The sequence below is a fragment of the Acipenser ruthenus genome, chromosome 19 (genome assembly GCF_902713425.1).
Source record: "Acipenser ruthenus chromosome 19, fAciRut3.2 maternal haplotype, whole genome shotgun sequence".
Lineage (NCBI taxonomy): Eukaryota > Metazoa > Chordata > Actinopteri > Acipenseriformes > Acipenseridae > Acipenser > Acipenser ruthenus.
Window position 1 is genome coordinate 19,585,836 of NC_081207.1, and position 18,514 is coordinate 19,604,349.

Below are 18,514 nucleotides of genomic sequence, written 5' to 3' on the forward strand. Positions count from 1 at the left end.
AGCTGCTGGGTGAGGTGCATCAGCTGCTATATTCAAGATACCTGAAGATCAAAATGTTGAGAACAAAATCTCTTTGCAGCAGTTGTCTATACCAGTGGTCCTCACTAAAAACTTGTCGAGGGCCACATCTACTAAAACAAAGTCATTGTGGGCTCTGGTGCGATACTATAAATCACCTTGATTGCCCAAACACAAATAGTTTTTCAAACTTATTACAAAATCTTTCCTCCTTCAGCAGTAATGCTTGAGATTTGTAGGCAGATTAATGTGCCTGCTGCCTAGAAAAAACAAATGCAAGTGTTAAAGGGTGGCAAGCAGGACTGGGGGGGGGGGGGGGGGGGGGTCTGGAAGCACCATGGGTGCCCAGTGACCAGTTTTGGAGGACCACTGGTTTGTACTGCAGCTCGGTCATTTCCAGTCATGTAAACAAACTACAAAAAGACAGTCAACACATTGAACAACTGTTTATTCTCAGCACTGAATAAAAACCTCACTTGTCAGTCTGGTGAGGCACACCGAAAGTACACCATGCTGTAAATGTTCTTGTTCTGTTTTTATTTATTTTTTTATTTTTTTTATTTTTTTTTAAAAACACCAACACATCTGGCAACTCATCCAGCGTTTAGGAGAAGAAACGCTTATATTCATATCTTCTTCACAGCATACAGCATTTTGGTATTATTTACAGCTCTAAATCTTGCTTAAATTAGCATGGGACATTTCAGTAATATTATACATAGTTATTGCGACAACATACAGCCTCTATAGCCGAAAACCTCAAAGTTGTTCAGTATCATGATTGTGGCAACTCACAGGGCATGGTTGTTAACATGCAGTGTTTCATGTGCTCACTACTAAATCCAGTCAAGCTGTTTATTTACTAAACTACTGGACATTTTTACTAGCTGCCCTATTTTTCTTCCTTACCTAGCGTAGTTTTCCTTGTAGTGCTTTTAAGTCTGTCTAGTTAATTTTTATCAGCTATTAAACTTATTTAAAATATTTATTTCAAGTGTCCAGTCAACCACGATGCATATATTCCACCACACCCCAATCCCCCTACTGAACCAACTTTTTTGAGGACAATGTTATACACAAAGTATTTAATTACAACTTTTTTCTCTTCTTTCTTTTAAATATATCTTTGGATCCCTTTATTATTCCAGTGGTCTTTTGGGGGGGGGGGGGACCACATAACAAATGCTTCAACATACTTTTAGAAGAATTCAGATGCTGGACAGAACCATTTTTATGGGCAGCTCAGAATACCAGTGCTTTATCTTATCTGTAATATTTAAAAACATAAGCAGTTCCAAACATTAGGGGACTTGTTCAAAGCAAGTATTGAATGTCTAAGTAGAACACCTATGCAAACTGTAACAAAACAAGAGACAAAACCTTAGGGCTGTATCATTCAAATCACACACGGCGGCAGAAGGAACATTTGTCAAGTCTCGTTATGCAGTATGTTCTGATCCCATTAACATAGCATTGTCCTACCAATTAAAGCTAATTGCATCTTTCCACAGATGTTGAAGACCTTTTCATAAGCAACTATTATCTGTACTACACTTCTTTTTGAAAAAATCCTGTTATGTGCCACAGAGGCTACTTTTAATAAAAACTATCTACTTACAAAAGGTCTGCTAATCTGGTAAAACAGTCACTAGCTGCATCCAAATAGTGTTTTACTAAACTGGCTCACATTAACATTAAAAGTCAATCTTTCGTTTTCCACCAATACTTACTATACAGTTAGTTTAGGGTACCGCAACTAAACCCAACATCCAACTTAAATTGAAAGCCAAAGAGAATACCACTTCTAAAGGCCCATTCACACTGTGTGCCAAGGCAGCTACATATTTTTTACAACAAAGCTCAAGAATTAAGCATTTGGAGCACCAAAACACTGTGGAAGTGGAGTAGAACTGGGCCAATAAATTTAGCAGTGCAAGCCAGTTGTTAATTATAGGAATTCCTCTTTACCTGGTTAGAAAGACTAACAGAAGACATGAAAACTAAACACCTGAATTAATTTAACAGGAATTTTATTTTACTGATAAGTTACATAAACACAATAAAAACTATGCAAATATAAAAAGGCAACTACTCATACTTTGCTAGCCAAAACCAATAGCTAATTACTTTCAGTGTGAGCACCATATTGCCCCCTTTGCATGCAGTGTGAATAAGCCTTTTGCCAAAATTCAAAACCTAGTTAAATGAATTTCTGTCCACAATATCATCATATACCAAATATGAGGGTTCCACAGAAGCATACATTTCTACACTGTTTTGCTATAAGAAACTAAACAAAAACAAAGACACCTTTATAGAACCTATCATAATAGCTACTAGTATCCACAAACTACATCCATGATCTTTTTTTATTTTTTGGACCAACGTACCGAATAACCTCAACCTATAAGAACCAGGCTATTTTATAAAGGGAACAATGACACTTGAAGTTAAACTTTTTTTTTTTTTAGAAAGATGTAAGCCAGTAGCTATATACAGAAATGTGGTGCTTCTAAGGTACATTACAGGATATATCCAAAAATAAAGCTATTTCAGTGATCAAAGTACTTTCATCACAGTATCAACGGCCTTCTGCATACATTTCTTTACAACTAACAGGTTATCAAATACATTTTTAATAAGAAAAAAACTTCAATATTGATGCAAAAATACTGAATAGTTTTACTGAAGTACTGTATCTATACAGAATAAATGTATTTATCCTTCTGCTGATATTCAAAAATGTAGCTTAACATTTTAAAGACCGCCTTTTATCATAAAAACAATAACTGCATTACAACCCTTTGAAGTCAAGCAGACTACCCCAGTGCTGGTGACAAATATACAGCAAAAACATTTCTTCATTCTTATTGTCAAAAAGTTAAACTGAACAAAATTCTCTGGACCATGAAGAGCTGAATTTCTTTTGGATCTATCTTCCAGTATACTATGCAACTTTGTTGTCCTTCTACAAGAGAGGGAAAAAAAATAATAATAAAAAAGTTAGAATTATGTAGACATAGTAATGCATGTATTTCAGACAAGACCAGGTCTCTATCTACCATTTTTTGTTTAACAGTTAATACAAGAAAGCATATTTGTTGCAGTGTTAAACAGGCTTAGACAAGATATGGGATTTAAATCCCAGCTCAACCATCAGCTCACCGACAAGTCACCTGATCTTGTGGTCAAGTACAATCAAATTAGGCAAATGCAGTTGTACACAGTGGTTATAAAGGCCCTTGGGGAGGAACCAGCAATGGATGAGAAAAGAAAATAGCCATAAATCATTGAAAGAAGGTTGGTAGATGTACTCAATATTCACAACTTTTGCCATTTATTCCCCCAAGAGACTTCAAAAACAGTACCAAGATGATGGGATCAGACACATGTTAAAACCAAGCTCTTCAGGAGAGTGTAAAGGCATTAGGAGAAAGTTACCCGGTATTCAAAGTCTGAGAACTCTCTTCCTCCACGTCCTCTACTGAATCCTCCACGGAAAGCACCACGCGGGGCTCCGAACATTCCACGTCCCCCGCCGCGGCCCCGCCCCCCACGGAACCCCATTCCTCCACGGCCTCGGAAACCTCCACGACCGCGATTGTGTCGCAATGGGATACCAAAGGTCTCTGCGTTCATCCGCCTTTCTTCTGCCCAGGTCTGTCGCCTCTCCCTGAAAGTTTGATTTGACAAAGGTCATAACTTATGTGAACCCTTCAAAAGTGCTAACGTTTTACAATCAGAATACTCCAATACAAAAAAAAATTAGCATTAGACTTAAATTGCCTTGAATTTTGCCTCCCTGTTCAATAAATTGTCTTTCCTTTTCCCTCAGTTGGCAAACCAGTCTGATACATGGTAGATTCGGTGCAAGTGAAACCTATACAAGTATATTATTATAATACTAAAAAGTACATAAACAACAGATATTAAATTAACTATCGTCTTTATGCATGAAGGGTGCAGCTACTTCCCACCATACAATAAATATTCCCACGTGCAATTTCAGTCATTAACAGTTTGATCAATTCTAACAAAATAATTGACAATAATCAAGACGGGGCGCCACTCGGTTCAACACCAATAGGCTTACCTTGGAAAAGATGGTACTCCTGATTTTTCAGCCGCTTTCCTGAAAAATTGAAGGTAGGATTTAATTTGCTGTTGATCAATTTAAATTCAGTGTACACATTTTGTATTTTAAAAACAAAACACTGATTAACATATCTGTTCGAAACCATCTTAATTTGCACAAGCAAGTCACTGTGAGCTAGACCCGGTCGGATACTCTGGAACTTGTGCTAAGGAAGGTCTATGCTTAAAGTGCATTTTAACAGACACCTTTAACGCTTTCAAGTATCATGCGGTGAATAATGAAAAATGTTGTTATACCATTTCATGTTTTAATTTTGTGTAATTTTTACATTCATCAATAAACTTTTAAATATGAAACACCCAGGTAAATGTGCTAGACAAAAACAACTGCAAGTTTAGGCTTAGCATGCTGATCTGATCATGTCTCAGAGCTTTCAAAGTTTTCTAAAGTTTTATGGAATCCGGAAACCAGTTAAAATGCTAACTTGTTGGCTATACATGCAAACTTGTCAGTGGTGTGCTCTCAGAGGTGGCAGATGTAACAACATAGGGTATAAATACACTTAAAAAATCGGTCCTACCTTGTATCATCGCAGGAGATGTTGTCGAAGAAGGATTTGGATTTGTCATAGTAACAATGGGGTCCCGGTGCCTCCTCTTCATCTGCATTCCCCTCACTGTTCTGAGTTTCAACCCCAGAGTCTCCTTTGTCTTCACCATTAACTGCCTTTTCTGGCTTTTCAGGCTTCTCATCTCATTTTAAAAGAAGCACAAATGAAAAACTAAGAACTGTGGGACTTAGGAGTGTCTAGTTTTACTACTTTGGGCATGCAAATCATTTAATTCAACAAGTTATTATTTGATTACTTGAACAGTTTTTCATTGCTGTATTTTCACATATGCATTTAGACTACAAATTTAGCAGAAATATTGGCTGCTGCTTTACAAAAGAATTTGCAACAGCTGTGATTAAGACTTTAGGAAACAGGGCATTGCAGAAGTCATGCAATAACCTTTTTTTTGTCTTCTCAAAGAACAGGTTTGGTGCTGATTTAAGTAGACCTGGTTAAACCGCTTGCTATACCAAGAGAATGATAGGTACCTTTTAATTTGAGTTTATTCTGGAATTCTCTGTCAATTTCCTCCTTATTGAATTGGGCATTGGCGCTTTCAAAGTCGAAGTCTTTCTCAAACTTCATCGGGCCATCTCTCCTGACACCAAATCTGCCTCTGCCACGATGTCCACCACGGCCCCGCCTTGCAGAAGGAGGCCCTAAAAAATATACAATCACATTTAATACATTAGACTGATACTCGAATACAGCACCATGAGATGCTGGGCATGAAATGCAGATTAAAAAATACACATTATGGATCGTCATCTCATTTAAATATTTCAAAATGTAAAGCCAAATGCACAACAGACACTGCCTTAAAGAGTATCTTAGTACAGCAAAATACATTTCTCTTAGGGATTCTTATTTGTCTTAGATAATGGTAGTACAATGCAGAAACCTAGCAACACCACAAAGACCGGAATCGTTAAACCCGGTAGAATTATTCTAAATAAATAAAATGCAGTAGTCTTGCGAATCCATTAACAGTCATGATCAGATTATAACATTTCAGGATCTGGATTAGCAGAGAGACTAATCAATAACTACAGGAAGCGTTGCAGTTATTGCTGCTAAAAAGGTGGTGTAACCAGTTATTGAGTCTAAGGAGGCAATTACTTTTTCACATGGGGGCATTGGGTGTTGCATAACTTTCTTTAATAAATAAATGAAATATGTATCAAATTTGTGTTATTTGTTTACTCAGGGTCTCTTTTAGCTAATATTAGGTTTTGGTTGAAGATCTGATAACATTCAGTGTCAAAAATATGCAAAAATGCAGAAAATCAGACAGGGGGCAAATACTTTCACGGCACTATATATGCACACATATATAAACACATATATATATATACACACACACACACATATATATATATATATATATATATATACACACACACACACATATATATATATATATATATATATATATATATATAAAAAAATCACACACACACATATACATAAACGCACACTCGTATATATATAAAAAACAAATACCATCAAATATGCCTGGTTGCCTCTTGTTGGGCTCACGGTTTTCATTCCTGACTTGATCTGCATCAGGCCTTGCCATTTTCTGTGCCTCTGTAGAAAGATGGTTTAAAAGCATTATATTTAATATGCTTAATACATTCAAATTGTTTACAGCTAAAACACCTTACAATAATAATAAAAAGTTAACACTGGGGGCTCCCGAGTGGCGCATTGGGTAAAGGCGTAAGTTGTAAGCACTAAATTACTGTTAAATCAAAAAAGCCAAATCTTTGGTATGTGGGTATCCACATATTAAAGCTCACCACAAAAAGCAAGGTGCTTAAATGTGCGGTAGACAGCATTGTAAATTCCTACCCCGTCTCTGTTCCTGGGTATCTGCTGGTTTCTGGTTGGTGGAGGGAACAGGCCGGGCTGGTGCTGGGCTCCTCCTGCTCACAGGTGCTGGGGGAGCAGGGGCAGCGGCAGGGGCAGTCTGTACCCCCTGTTCCAGGGTCGGGCTTTTCCTTAGAGGGTCAAGTGGGGGGCTCGAGCGACCTGCAAGGCAAGGCATGCTTGTTTATGTCAAGTCCTTACAATCTAATCATAAGGGGCATGTGAAAAATCTATAAAAAACACACTGACCACTACAAAACATTTAAGTAACTTGCACCACGGATATCGTACGAGTAAAAATGAAGTGGGACATTCATACGTAACCACAGATACCTCAATGTATCTTGGATATCTGCAGAAATGTGCAGAATATGCTAAAAATGAATAGCAAACAATAGCCCCACCAAGAACATAACCACCACATTACAGGGGACTGTACCATGATCTACATTTATAAAATGCAAAATAACATTTGTCATCAATTGTCAGCAACATAAAAACACTATAGCTCAAGCAGTCAATGTGGTAGTGATCATGCATTTACCTAGAATATTTTAAAAATGAGATTTGTTGAAGCATTTTAAAAAGTTATTCAAAATTAAATAAAATAAATACAAAAGGGAGAGGGTCAAAACTATACTATGCAGGTCCCTTACTATTTTGCCGTTAATCTCCCCACCCCAGACTGACTCAAGTGAAGCCACTTTTCCCAATTCCTGGTATTACTACACCACCTGAACAACTTTCAGCAACAAGTTGCTGCTAGTTACCTCATTTTTCATGGGCTTCACGAATTAATTTAATTTATATATAATGTTATGGACCATTGCCGAAATTGGGCAGTTGCCAAAGTGCCCAGCTGCAGCGGGTAGATGCCGAATTAGCTTTGAATTTTATGTCATTTCGGCATCTGCCCGGGCATTTTGTCGACTGCCCACAGCCACCTGGGCTGGTGGCGAAGACTTTAATGCGCCCTGTTGTAACAAATGAAAGGCTAATGGAAAGTAACACAGCAGTGTTCATCCTCTGGGTATCTACTGCAGTTCTCAATAATAGTTTGTCAGTCAAATAACTTTATTTAATCATTAGACCGACTGAATCGTTTATTTATTTATTTTAATGAAATGCTGAGGCAAATGTCCAATTGTCCGAGATCTTACGTCAACTAATGTTAGACATGAAATAATATTATCAAACAATATTTTCTACAGAATGAAAGCTAAACTTTTTATAAGAAAATGTTTTCTTCCGAGTCAAATTGTTCATATTTCTAAATAAGAAAAATATAAACTTTATGCTGTTGATTAATGATTAATTAATATTTCTATGAGAAATTAGTTTTGGCAGTGCGTTCTTCCTGAGTTTCAGGTAACTATTTACTGGGTGGCTTTTACACGTTTAAACTTAACTGTGATTATTAGTCTCTTGCTGATATTGAATGATCTCTCATTCAAACAACGCAACTCTGCTCAGAAATCTGTACTGTATTACTGCAATAACAATAAAACATTGTTGCATTTTATTTTGGACTCCCCCCCCCCCCCCCCCCCCTATTATTTATTTCTTAGCAGACGCCCTTATCCAGGGCGACTTACAATTGTTACAAGATATCATATTATTTTTTACATCCAATTACCCATTTTATACAGTTGGGTTTTTACTGGAGCAATCTAGGCAAAGTACCTTGCTCAAGGGTACAGCAGCAGTGTCCCCTACCAGGGATTGAACCCACAACTCTCCGGTCAAGAGCCCAGAGCCCTAACCACTACTCCAAACTGCTAACCCATGATGAAAATAAACTGTGCACTGAGATACTGAGCATCAAAAGAAACATATCACTTATATTTGGATAAAATTCACTAGATGTGACCGAAAAATGACAAACTCTGTTTTAGAGCAGGTGCAGTAACTTTTTATTGTACTGATTAACAACTGACATCACGAATATGCTGCAAAATGATCTGTCGATCTTGGGCAGGTGTTCTAACTCTTGGTCTCCCAGTTCATGGCCTGTCATTGACAGAGTGTGTCTGGTCATATCATCTCACCAGGTTTGAAATTGCTGGCTGTGAACACCCAAGACGGCGAGCCACAGTATGCTGCCCTAGTCCAGTCTCCAACATGCCGATTGCACGAAGGAGCAGCTCTCTTGACAGACGTGGCATATTGCTTTTTTTCTGTGATTTTCTTTATTGCTTTTATTCAGGTTTGCAATTCAACAGCTGAAATCACTCCATATCCAGTGTCCAATCAACTGCCTCACTAATTAGGTGATTAAGTGCATATGCTTGTCATAGTCACTCAAGCGTGTCATGGTCAAGGATGAATGACACGAGTGATCAAAAAGAAGCCAAAAATATTTTGTCAATGTCCATCATTTATATACCTTATTTTTTAAAAAATAAATGTGTTATACTAGTGAGAAGTTTCTTTTGATGCTCGGTATACTTTGTTTAGTTCCGTTGCTATAGCATTGTCAGAAAGTATGTAAGTTATTTAAATAAAATTCTAAGCTAATTCGGCATCTGCCCGTCGCAGCTGGGCACTTCTTCACCAACTGCCCGGGCATTATGGCAACGGTCCATAATATATATATATATTTTAGTACCAAATAACTTAATGAAAACCAAATTCAGCACTAATCATGTGTATTAGCAATGTTCTCCTTCCAAACCACTGGTTTGAATCTCATACTGCACTGTTCAAGGGGCTCCGGAACCATCAGCATCCAGACAGTAACCTTTGCTGAGAGACACTATTTGGAGCCTGTGCAGTACATTTATTAGCAGTTACTGCCAACATTACCTAATATGATCTACATTGACCTTAATATTGTTACCAACAACTCTAGGAGGTTAAAAAGAAATTAAATAAATGGAATTAAAAAAATTAGCAAAACAAAAAGGACAACAAAGTCTATTAACAAGGAGTTTACATAACCATTAATGTTTATGATAACTATGCTATGGAATACTGTAATTTGTACTTTTATGTATATTTGTCTTCTGTTGCTTATTGACCAAATGCTTTGCTGCTGCCTGCCGATACGACATCCCTGCAAATGGAACGGAAGTCTCAGTAGATCCTCCTGTATAAATAATTTTAATACAAAAAAAATAATTAAATAAGCGATGCTAGATGACAAATATTCAAGTTTCTATATCAAATTAAGCCACAACATTTAACAATTCTGTCAATCAAGGTACTAAGATTGCAGACATTTTACGCATCAAAGGGATTTTTATAATGGAATTCAATACAGAATCTTAATATTACGAGTATTACTCGTACTTTAAAACCACTGCATGTCATTTATTAGTTGTTGGATGAATTTAAGAGGTGGCATGATAGCACTGACATTTTGTAAATGACAGCTGTGTTTTAGATCTTTGGAAATCACTCTAGACCTCAGAATATCAGCAATCTTGTGTAACCAAAAGATCAAATATCTGTAAGGCACAGAACAAATCAGTTTTTGCATGAATTCTTTTTTACCTTGAGATAATTGTGTTTTCAGTGAACGTGTGTCAGGGGAAAAAGCAGAACCAATTGTATTGCTCTGGGAGAGTGGTGCAGGGGCAGTAGTGTCTGTACCAAAAGATGTCAAAGAGCTTCCTGTGTGGAGAGGAACAGAAAATGTAAGTCTTGGGATTGTTATTTAAACCCTTTGGCACAATACAATTGAAATCAACCACTTTGCTGCATTGGTGCTGTACAGTATGTCACATACACACATTATATATACATATATATTATGTATATATATATACATATATATATATATATATATATATATATATATATATATATATATATATATATATATACACACACACATATACATATACATATATATACATATATATACACACACACATATATATATACACACATATACACATACACACATATATATATACATATATATATACACACATATACACATATATACACACACACATATACACATATATACACACACACATATATTATATATATATATATATATATATATATATATATATATATATATATATATATATATATATATACACACACACAGTAAAATGAATATTGCTACTGACAGCATTTAAAATAAATCCAGCAAGTGGTTTTCTGGGTTGCCAATTTCCAGCTACCTGACTCAATGTGTCAAAACCGTGAAGAGAAGGGGCTTCCAAGTCTTTTCTAAAAAAATAATTATTTATTTAGTTTCTATATGAGGGCCTGAACCTGAAGACTCATGTATGTAAAAAGTAACTGAAATGCCTCCTTGTGCATTCTTATCTTATGGAACATTTTACAACTGTTTTTAATTAAAGGGCATCATGGGAGAGTGGAATTGGATAAAAGTAAATAATGTATGCAGTACATCTTTGCAAAGCAAAATAGATCATTTAAAATTTCCTCTTTTTATATTGTCAATTTGTTTATTCAGTGTATTTGAATGTGTTTAAACTACAGCAAATAGTCACCTATATCAAAAACTGATTTGTAGGACACAATATGTTAACTTACACAAACATGTAACAAAGTTGCATGATCCCTTTTGTGATGGTTCATACAAAATGGTGATTGGATTGTATTAATTGCAAAACAATCACAAAAAAGTGTACCAGATGCATTATGTTATCAGTCATGTAGTTATAGTTTGTATATTCATGAAAAGATGGGGATGCAAAAAGGATAATGCAACTTAGTGTTCAACCACAGAAAGTTCAGATTTCTGTTGAAATACATACCCACTCCTACAGCCCCAAACTGCTGTCCCACTAACGGGCTGGGGCTAAACTGACTGTAGGCAGGCATCCTGCTGAATGGCGCATAAGATCCTACAGACTGGAATGAAGAAGCTGTGGAGGTCCCAAGCGATGACTATGACAAGGAAGGAAAAGATAGCTTTTTTCTTAGTTTATAACAAGGATCTCATCGTTGTGGTTTATTTTTATATGAAGCTGCTTAGAATGTTAAATACAAAATATGCACAAGCATTCACTACATATGCCCCTTTAACTGGTGAAAAGTATGTAGTGTACATTGTGACATTTATGTTGTTACAATAGGTATCTAAATATCCTGGAAATAAATAATACAATTAATTCTGTCTGGTTGCAAAAGTACCACCATGTCTATGGAAGTATGTGATTACAGCAAATGAGTTGATGCTTTCCAATACACATACCAGCAAGCCATGGATTTGACTGGGTTGCAATTTAGTCAAGCAAGCAAATCTGAAAAACCTTCCACAAAGGCCACACTAAAGGCACATGTACGTTTATACTGCAGTAAAATCACAATTAAGGGCCATCAATAAAATTTGCAACATAGATGGAGAGTCAGCAGTGTTTGTTATCTTACCTGGACAATTGCAGGATCCTGAGGCAGCGAGCACTGGGGTTTGGGTGGCTCACATACAGTGAGATCTTTGATGTCGCTGCCGCGGAAAATTATGTATTCAAACACTTCATCTCGAGGAGGAATAGGTCTGTCAGTTGGTCGATCCTCCGTACCAAATGAACGGACTGAAATATATAAAAATTAACAAAGTACAAACATTAATAAAGTTAAAAAATGTAATTGGCTTGGCAGTGTAAATGGATGTGGTCTGTTAATGTTCAGTCCTTCTGGGTAGAAAAAATAATTCAGCCACTACTGATAAAATAAATTCACCGAAATGTTTGCGTTGTATGTCAATATACATAAGCAGAAGCAATTTGCAAATATACTTGCATTAAAAGCCATTACTAATATGTTCAATTGTATCAGAATACGCTAGACAAAGTGTACAGTCCACATAAAATGGTAAGAACAAAAAACAGAAAACTATTAACACAAAACTAGAGCCAACAGTATAACTAAAGGTACATCCTCAACAAATAAATTAAAATGTACCAATAAGACACAATTTATTTATTTATTTTTTTTAAATTTAGTCGTTGCCAATTAGTTTTTTATTTATTTATTATTTTCTCCCCAATTTGAAATGCCCAATTATTTTTTTTTAGGCTCAGCTCACCGCTACCACCCCTGCGCTGACTCGGGAGGGGCGAAGATGAACACACGCTGTCCTCCGAAGCGTGTGCCGTCAGCCGCCCGCTTCTTTACACACTGCGAACTCACCGTGCAGCCGCCTCAGAGCTACAGCGTCGGAGGACAACGCAGCTCTGGTCAGCTTACAGGCAAGCCCGCAGGCGCCTGGCCAGACTACAGGGGGTCGCTGGTGCGCGGTGAGCCAAGGACACCCTGGCCGACCTAACCCTCCCTCCCCCCGGGCGACGCTCGGCCAATTGAGTGCCGCCCCCTGGAAGCTCCCGTCCACGGTCGGCTGTAGAATAGCCTGGACTCGAACTCGCGACGTCCAGGCTATAGAGCGCATCCTGCACTCTAGCGAGTGCTTTTACTGGATGCGCCACTCGGGAGCCCAACAATAAGACACAATTAAGGTAATTTGCATAATAGACACACAGGGCTGCTGTAAAATGTATTGGGGTCAAAGAGTTATTCAGTAATTCATGCACATTGTTAAAATACATTCATTTTGAGTCTGCTTTCTTGGACCAACATTTGTGTAAACAGTTTTTAGGATCAGTGAGCACCCAGGTACTGTAATTTCAAATTAAGTTTTAGATTAAATAAAGTTTACTGCAAAAAAAGTCAGGTTGGGAGCATTTTAACAACATGCTTTTATTATTTATTTTTTTTTTTTTTTTTTTATAAATTTGGAATCGCCAGTTATTTTTCTTGTTTTCTCCACAATTTGATAAGCCAATTATTGTTTATTTCAACCCGGCCCACCATTGCCACCCCCGCGCTGACTCGGGAGAGGCGATGACGGACACACACGTCCTTTTCTTTTCACCACCTTGGAGCTACAGCGTTGGAGGACCACGCAGCTCTGGGCAACTTACAGGCAGGCCCACAGGCGCCCAGCCAGTCTACAGGGGTCGCTGGTGCGTGGTGAGCCGAGCATACCGTGGCCGACCAAAGGCCCCCCCCCTCCGGGTGGCGCTCGGCTAATTGTGCGGCGTCCCCTGGAAACACCTGTCCACGGACGGCAGTGGAATAGCCTGGACTCGAACTGGCGACCTCCAGGCTATAGGACGCATCCTGCACTCCACGCGGAGTGCCTTTACCGGATGTGCCACTCGGGAGCCCCACACAATCTCTTTTTAAAAATGTTTTATTCATATATTTAATTACTCAAATATACAATACGAATATCAAATTGCACTGGTTATTACAGTAAATATAAATGTTACTGTAGAAGGAATTCGCAAACATAACTGATGTCCCTCTTCATTTGACACCAGCGCGCCAACAAATATGAAATAAAAACATTGCTTGAAATCAGGTCAAAGTTACTAGCGGTATACTCGTATTCCACAGAAGAAGCAAACAGAACAGTGTAGATTGGTATACTTTTTTTTCCTCATAGCTTTTAAATGTACCAACTGCACTGGAACCCCCTTTGCCTTTTTAATTTTGGTTTGCACCTCTGTGCTAAAGACACTGACACCACACTTACTCCCTGATTTTAAACCAGAATGTGGCACAACTAGCGAGTACCTGGTGAAAATGTAAGACTGCGATTAATATTTTGAGCATACTTGAGCCCCCCAGTTTGAAAACCACTGCTTTAAAGAAAAAATATAGATTAGACTATGCTGCTGTCCAGTTTGTGTTTACAACTAAATTGAACTTTTAAGAGACTATAATGGCGATGATAGATGCATAATTATGAAAAACTATTAAGTTAAGCTAAATAGATTATTCTACTATCCAGCGTAAACAACACTGCATTGCAAATTATATGGACTGGGTGCACAAGAAAATTATTCATGTACGACAAATACTCAGCTTTTAAGCTGTATACGGCCATGTCTGAAACCAATAAAACGTATTACTGTACAACAGTCGCTCTTATTTAAAGTAATTTGGTGGAGTAAAATTAGCGTTTGACATTTCCTCCCTAAACAGAATTAAATATACTTTTCCTGACTAAAAAAATGTAAATATTTTATTAGCCATCTGCATTCTTAAACAATGAGAAATTCTTGTTGGCCAAAATACTAACTACAGGGTGCGTTGATGTGGTAAACTTACTAAGGACCCTGTATATAAAACCGTATATGAATTTAACTCGCTCTGGCACAAACAAAATGCTATATCACTGGGAATAATACGAGCGCAATACAACGCGCAAAACAAGGGCAAGGCTAAACACTGCTCTAGCCCAGAGGAGGAATTCACAACTCGTCATTACTTTACATCATAATAATACCCAAAATTAACAAATGCACAATGAAAACGTACGGGTAAAACGCGAACTGCCATGACGGATCAGCACTTTGTTATACGCTTCTCAGTAACAACGTGGCTACTCACAAGCTGCGCTAGGTGTCAAATGTGTAAAAGCGATTAGAACCCTTTAAAGTCTTAATAGTACACAGAACTCTCTTCTATTTTAATGTTTACCGCCATTTTAGTTACAGCAAATCACTCCCGTTAACTCGGATGAACTATCCACTGACGAGGCCTACATTGAATATATGTAGTGCTAGAATGCAATGAGTACACAAAGAAAATTAAAGCCTCGCGTGTAGCCTAATTGTTTCAGCTACTTAATAAAATGTACCGTAAAGTATCGGTTCAAATCAAAGCTTACGAATATTAAATCCAACAAAAAAAAATGCTGACTGCAATTTTTTTATTTTTACCTAAATAGGTTGAATTACAGCATCTGCTGGTCGTAGCACTACAGCCCACTTAACAGTATGCAACATTATACATTGTGTTACTGTACGTTGCCTAATTTGCAAGCTGTCAAACTTTATCGCTTAAGATGAGTAAATATACACATCAATTGGTTTATAAACTGTTTTGTGCAGCAGTACTCTACACAGTGAACATTGAAAATGGCTACTGGTAGTACTGTGACGATATAAACGACCATATAGCCTTATTTTGCGAGAATCTGAATTCAATTACCGTACGTATGTCGCTCGTTTAGCGTTTGTAAACACTTGAGATGCTAAAGTAATACTATATTTACTGACTCTATATTTTTTTGCACTTGAGTCGCCTTCCGTGCCTCCCTTTCTCTTTACTATTCTCCCCCTTCACTCACTCTCTCCTCCCCCGGTTACCTTTGGCGAGTGCGACGGTCGAGTTCTCAGTGTCGATAGTGTATAAAATCCCTTCGTAGCGTATCTCAGCCTTCGAGATGAGGCTGATTTTGCTGCCGATATATGGGGTCCCCCCGCTCATGGTTGTTCCGGGCGCTGCTAGTCTCCTCTGGCAGCGGATGGATGTGGATTTGGAGTCGGAATCGGTTAGTTTTTCAGGTCTCTAAGTGTCTCTCTGTCGCCCCTACCCTCAGAGATGCTACAACAACATGGCTGCCTTGTTAAGGAGCTCCCATAAATCCCTTGTTTAGAAAGATAAAGGGTATTCATGATTGTTACTGGGTAACCGTCTGCCGTATGGATGCGTGCATCCGCTGCTGAGTGACACCAGGCAGGGGATCGAGGTTGAAGTTGATACGCTCCCCGCAGGCGAGCAGGATTTATTACATATCGACACACTGAACAACTCACGTAACATTACTGGCAGTGTACGAAACACATACAACACAGTGTACGAAAACTTTGGTGGGATCTACAATCCCTGAACTAATATTCTCTGTTCAGTAATAAACTATCGTTGCTGAAGAGCTTGATCATGGCGGATATGCGACGGATTACTGTATTAACGAAATTAGTAATTTTGAACAATGCCATTGAATTATGTCCCAATTTTTCTAGATTGGATTGAGGTTTGTTTTCAACTGTACATTCAAATTACTTGCACTTACCAGCGGACCTGTATCTCTTTTTCTTTAGATAAAATATTTTACAGACTCGGCTTTCATAGTCCCCCACAAAAGACACAGCCTAGCTTTTTTTTTTTTTTTTTAATCTCGGGGGAACAGAATAACAAACCCCTATTGGTACTTCTACTGCCTTCTCTAAAATGGTCAATTCTAAACTAGCATGTAAGTCACATGATTTGATAACCTAATACCTCCTTGTTAAACGAGGTTAAACAGTTTACAATTTCTTCATGTTATTCCTCTCCTTAACATGTCATTAATGCAATCTGAATGTAATGTATCAACCCCTGGTAATGTCTATTGTATTTTTTTTTTGTTCTCGTGTTCCTCAATATGTCACTCATTTGCACTGTAATTTCTGCAGTGATGAAATTAAATAATTGGATACAAAAATAAAATACATCTACTACCTGTGTTAGGCAGAATGTGATTGGCATCTGCCTCTTAGCTTTAGCTCAGGGAAGCAAACAACTAATGCTGTGCAGAAAATACTGACAACTCTGTAACAGATCATTATTACTAACCAGACACCAGTAGGAGAGTGAAGATAAGGAGTTAGATAACCTTTTATACAAGCTTCAAGCCAACTGAAATAGACAGGCTTATAATGTATGATGGAAAAGCAATTCATCTTAAATATTTAGGGGAAGCAGCTGGTTGGTTAATGACAGGATAAAAGGCATTGAAGACGTAGGGACAATAGCATTCTTAGGTGAAAGGGCAAGACTACCTGAAACTTTTGTAAGGCTTACGTACAGAGCCTTCTTACTATGGTACAAGATAACATTTATTTAAATATATATTTGCTGTAATATGTGTATTTCAAAACTGCATGTGTGAGGTATATATAACAATTGTAAGTGCTCAACAGGTAAGATTTCAGGAATTATTTCATAAGGTATAACCACATTAACCCATAACCTTTGAAAATAAGCCAGTTGCCTTTTAATTTCTTTTTTTGTTTTCATTTGCAACAAGCAATGGCCTTGTAGTGAACACTTGGTCTAACTCCCCAAAACAACAAAAGGAGGGAGGGGTATACCCCACTCAGCCAAGTGTGCATAAGGCGACATTTGCATGTAACGAGCATGATCATTTCAAAAAATATAATTCAGACATACTCAACGTTAGCTTTGACACTCCCATTCATTATCTCCATAATTTTAGAATGCACTGAATATTGTAGATCAGTATCCAGTACTGCCCATCCCCAAATGCCAAGCATGCCACAACAAACCACAGGACCGGCTGGCAGCCATCATATATCATGTTGCTTCAGTCTCTAAATGGCTACCGAGGTTATGTCTACTTGTCTGGGTATTATTAGGCAAATCCATCTGCTTTTACCAACTCTCAATGAAGACAAGTCTTTTTCTGATTCAGTTTTTTACCTTTTTACTTTTGAAAGTGTACATTGACGGCCATATGTACGTACAGTACTTAGGCCATACCTCATAGTTTTGCATATACCCAATTGAGATGTGGACATTTTTTGGCACAAGTTATTGAGTGTATAATGATATGGGGGTATATAAGCAGACTGTGTATTCTCCATCTGTGTGTCATTTTTACAAATATCTACTACTTATCCAATTAGTACCTGCGATCTCCAGGTTATAGGGTGCATCCTGCACTCCACACGGAGCACCTTTACTGGGTGCGCCACTCGGGAGCCTAGAATCTTGTAGTCCTTGTAAGCTCGGAGTGCAAATTATTGGTGAAGTGGCAGGAGCCATTTGCAGTGGACCTGGATATTACGAGTACACCAGCCAAGCCCATGCAGATCTGCCTTGTGAATCTGCTAAAAGCCTAGAAATATAAAGAGGTTTTATTTGGCTGGATTTGGGGCCTCAAGTGTTAACAATACCTGAAACATTCAGGGTTGTTGAGGGCCTTATTTCCTCCAAGTGGAATGAAATTGATAGAGGGTGTTGTAGTGCTCTCACCTCCTTACAAAGAAGAACAGACCTCAATTTGCACCACATTGGACCTGACCCTGGAGTTATGTCCGTCCAAAGTCTTGCAAGTCAATGCAGTATTGAAG

At 37.9% G+C, this 18,514-nt stretch overlaps 1 protein-coding gene across 4 annotated transcripts; it reads right to left on the reverse strand.

Moving 5' to 3' along the window:
• Nucleotides 1–449: 449 nt before the first annotated feature.
• Nucleotides 450–16,080, reverse strand: LOC117424550 (protein LSM14 homolog A-like). 4 transcript variants are annotated; one of them, XM_034040984.3, is made up of 12 exons: nt 15,746–16,078; nt 11,958–12,121; nt 11,342–11,474; nt 10,095–10,214; nt 9,586–9,687; nt 6,582–6,761; nt 6,231–6,317; nt 5,216–5,386; nt 4,695–4,866; nt 4,112–4,150; nt 3,460–3,691; nt 450–2,986 (listed from the first exon to the last, which is right to left on the reverse strand). In XM_034040984.3, exons 1-12 carry the CDS (start codon nt 15,864–15,866, stop codon nt 2,966–2,968), a joined length of 1,542 nt encoding a protein of 513 aa, XP_033896875.1. In that variant the 5' UTR covers nt 15,867–16,078; the 3' UTR covers nt 450–2,965. The 4 variants fall into 4 exon arrangements, with proteins under 4 accessions (XP_033896875.1, XP_033896877.1, XP_033896876.1 ...); XM_034040986.3 differs by lacking the exon at nt 10,095–10,214 and having other exon boundaries at nt 15,746–16,080; XM_034040985.3 differs by lacking the exon at nt 9,586–9,687 and having other exon boundaries at nt 15,746–16,076.
• Nucleotides 16,081–18,514: the final 2,434 nt, after the last annotated feature.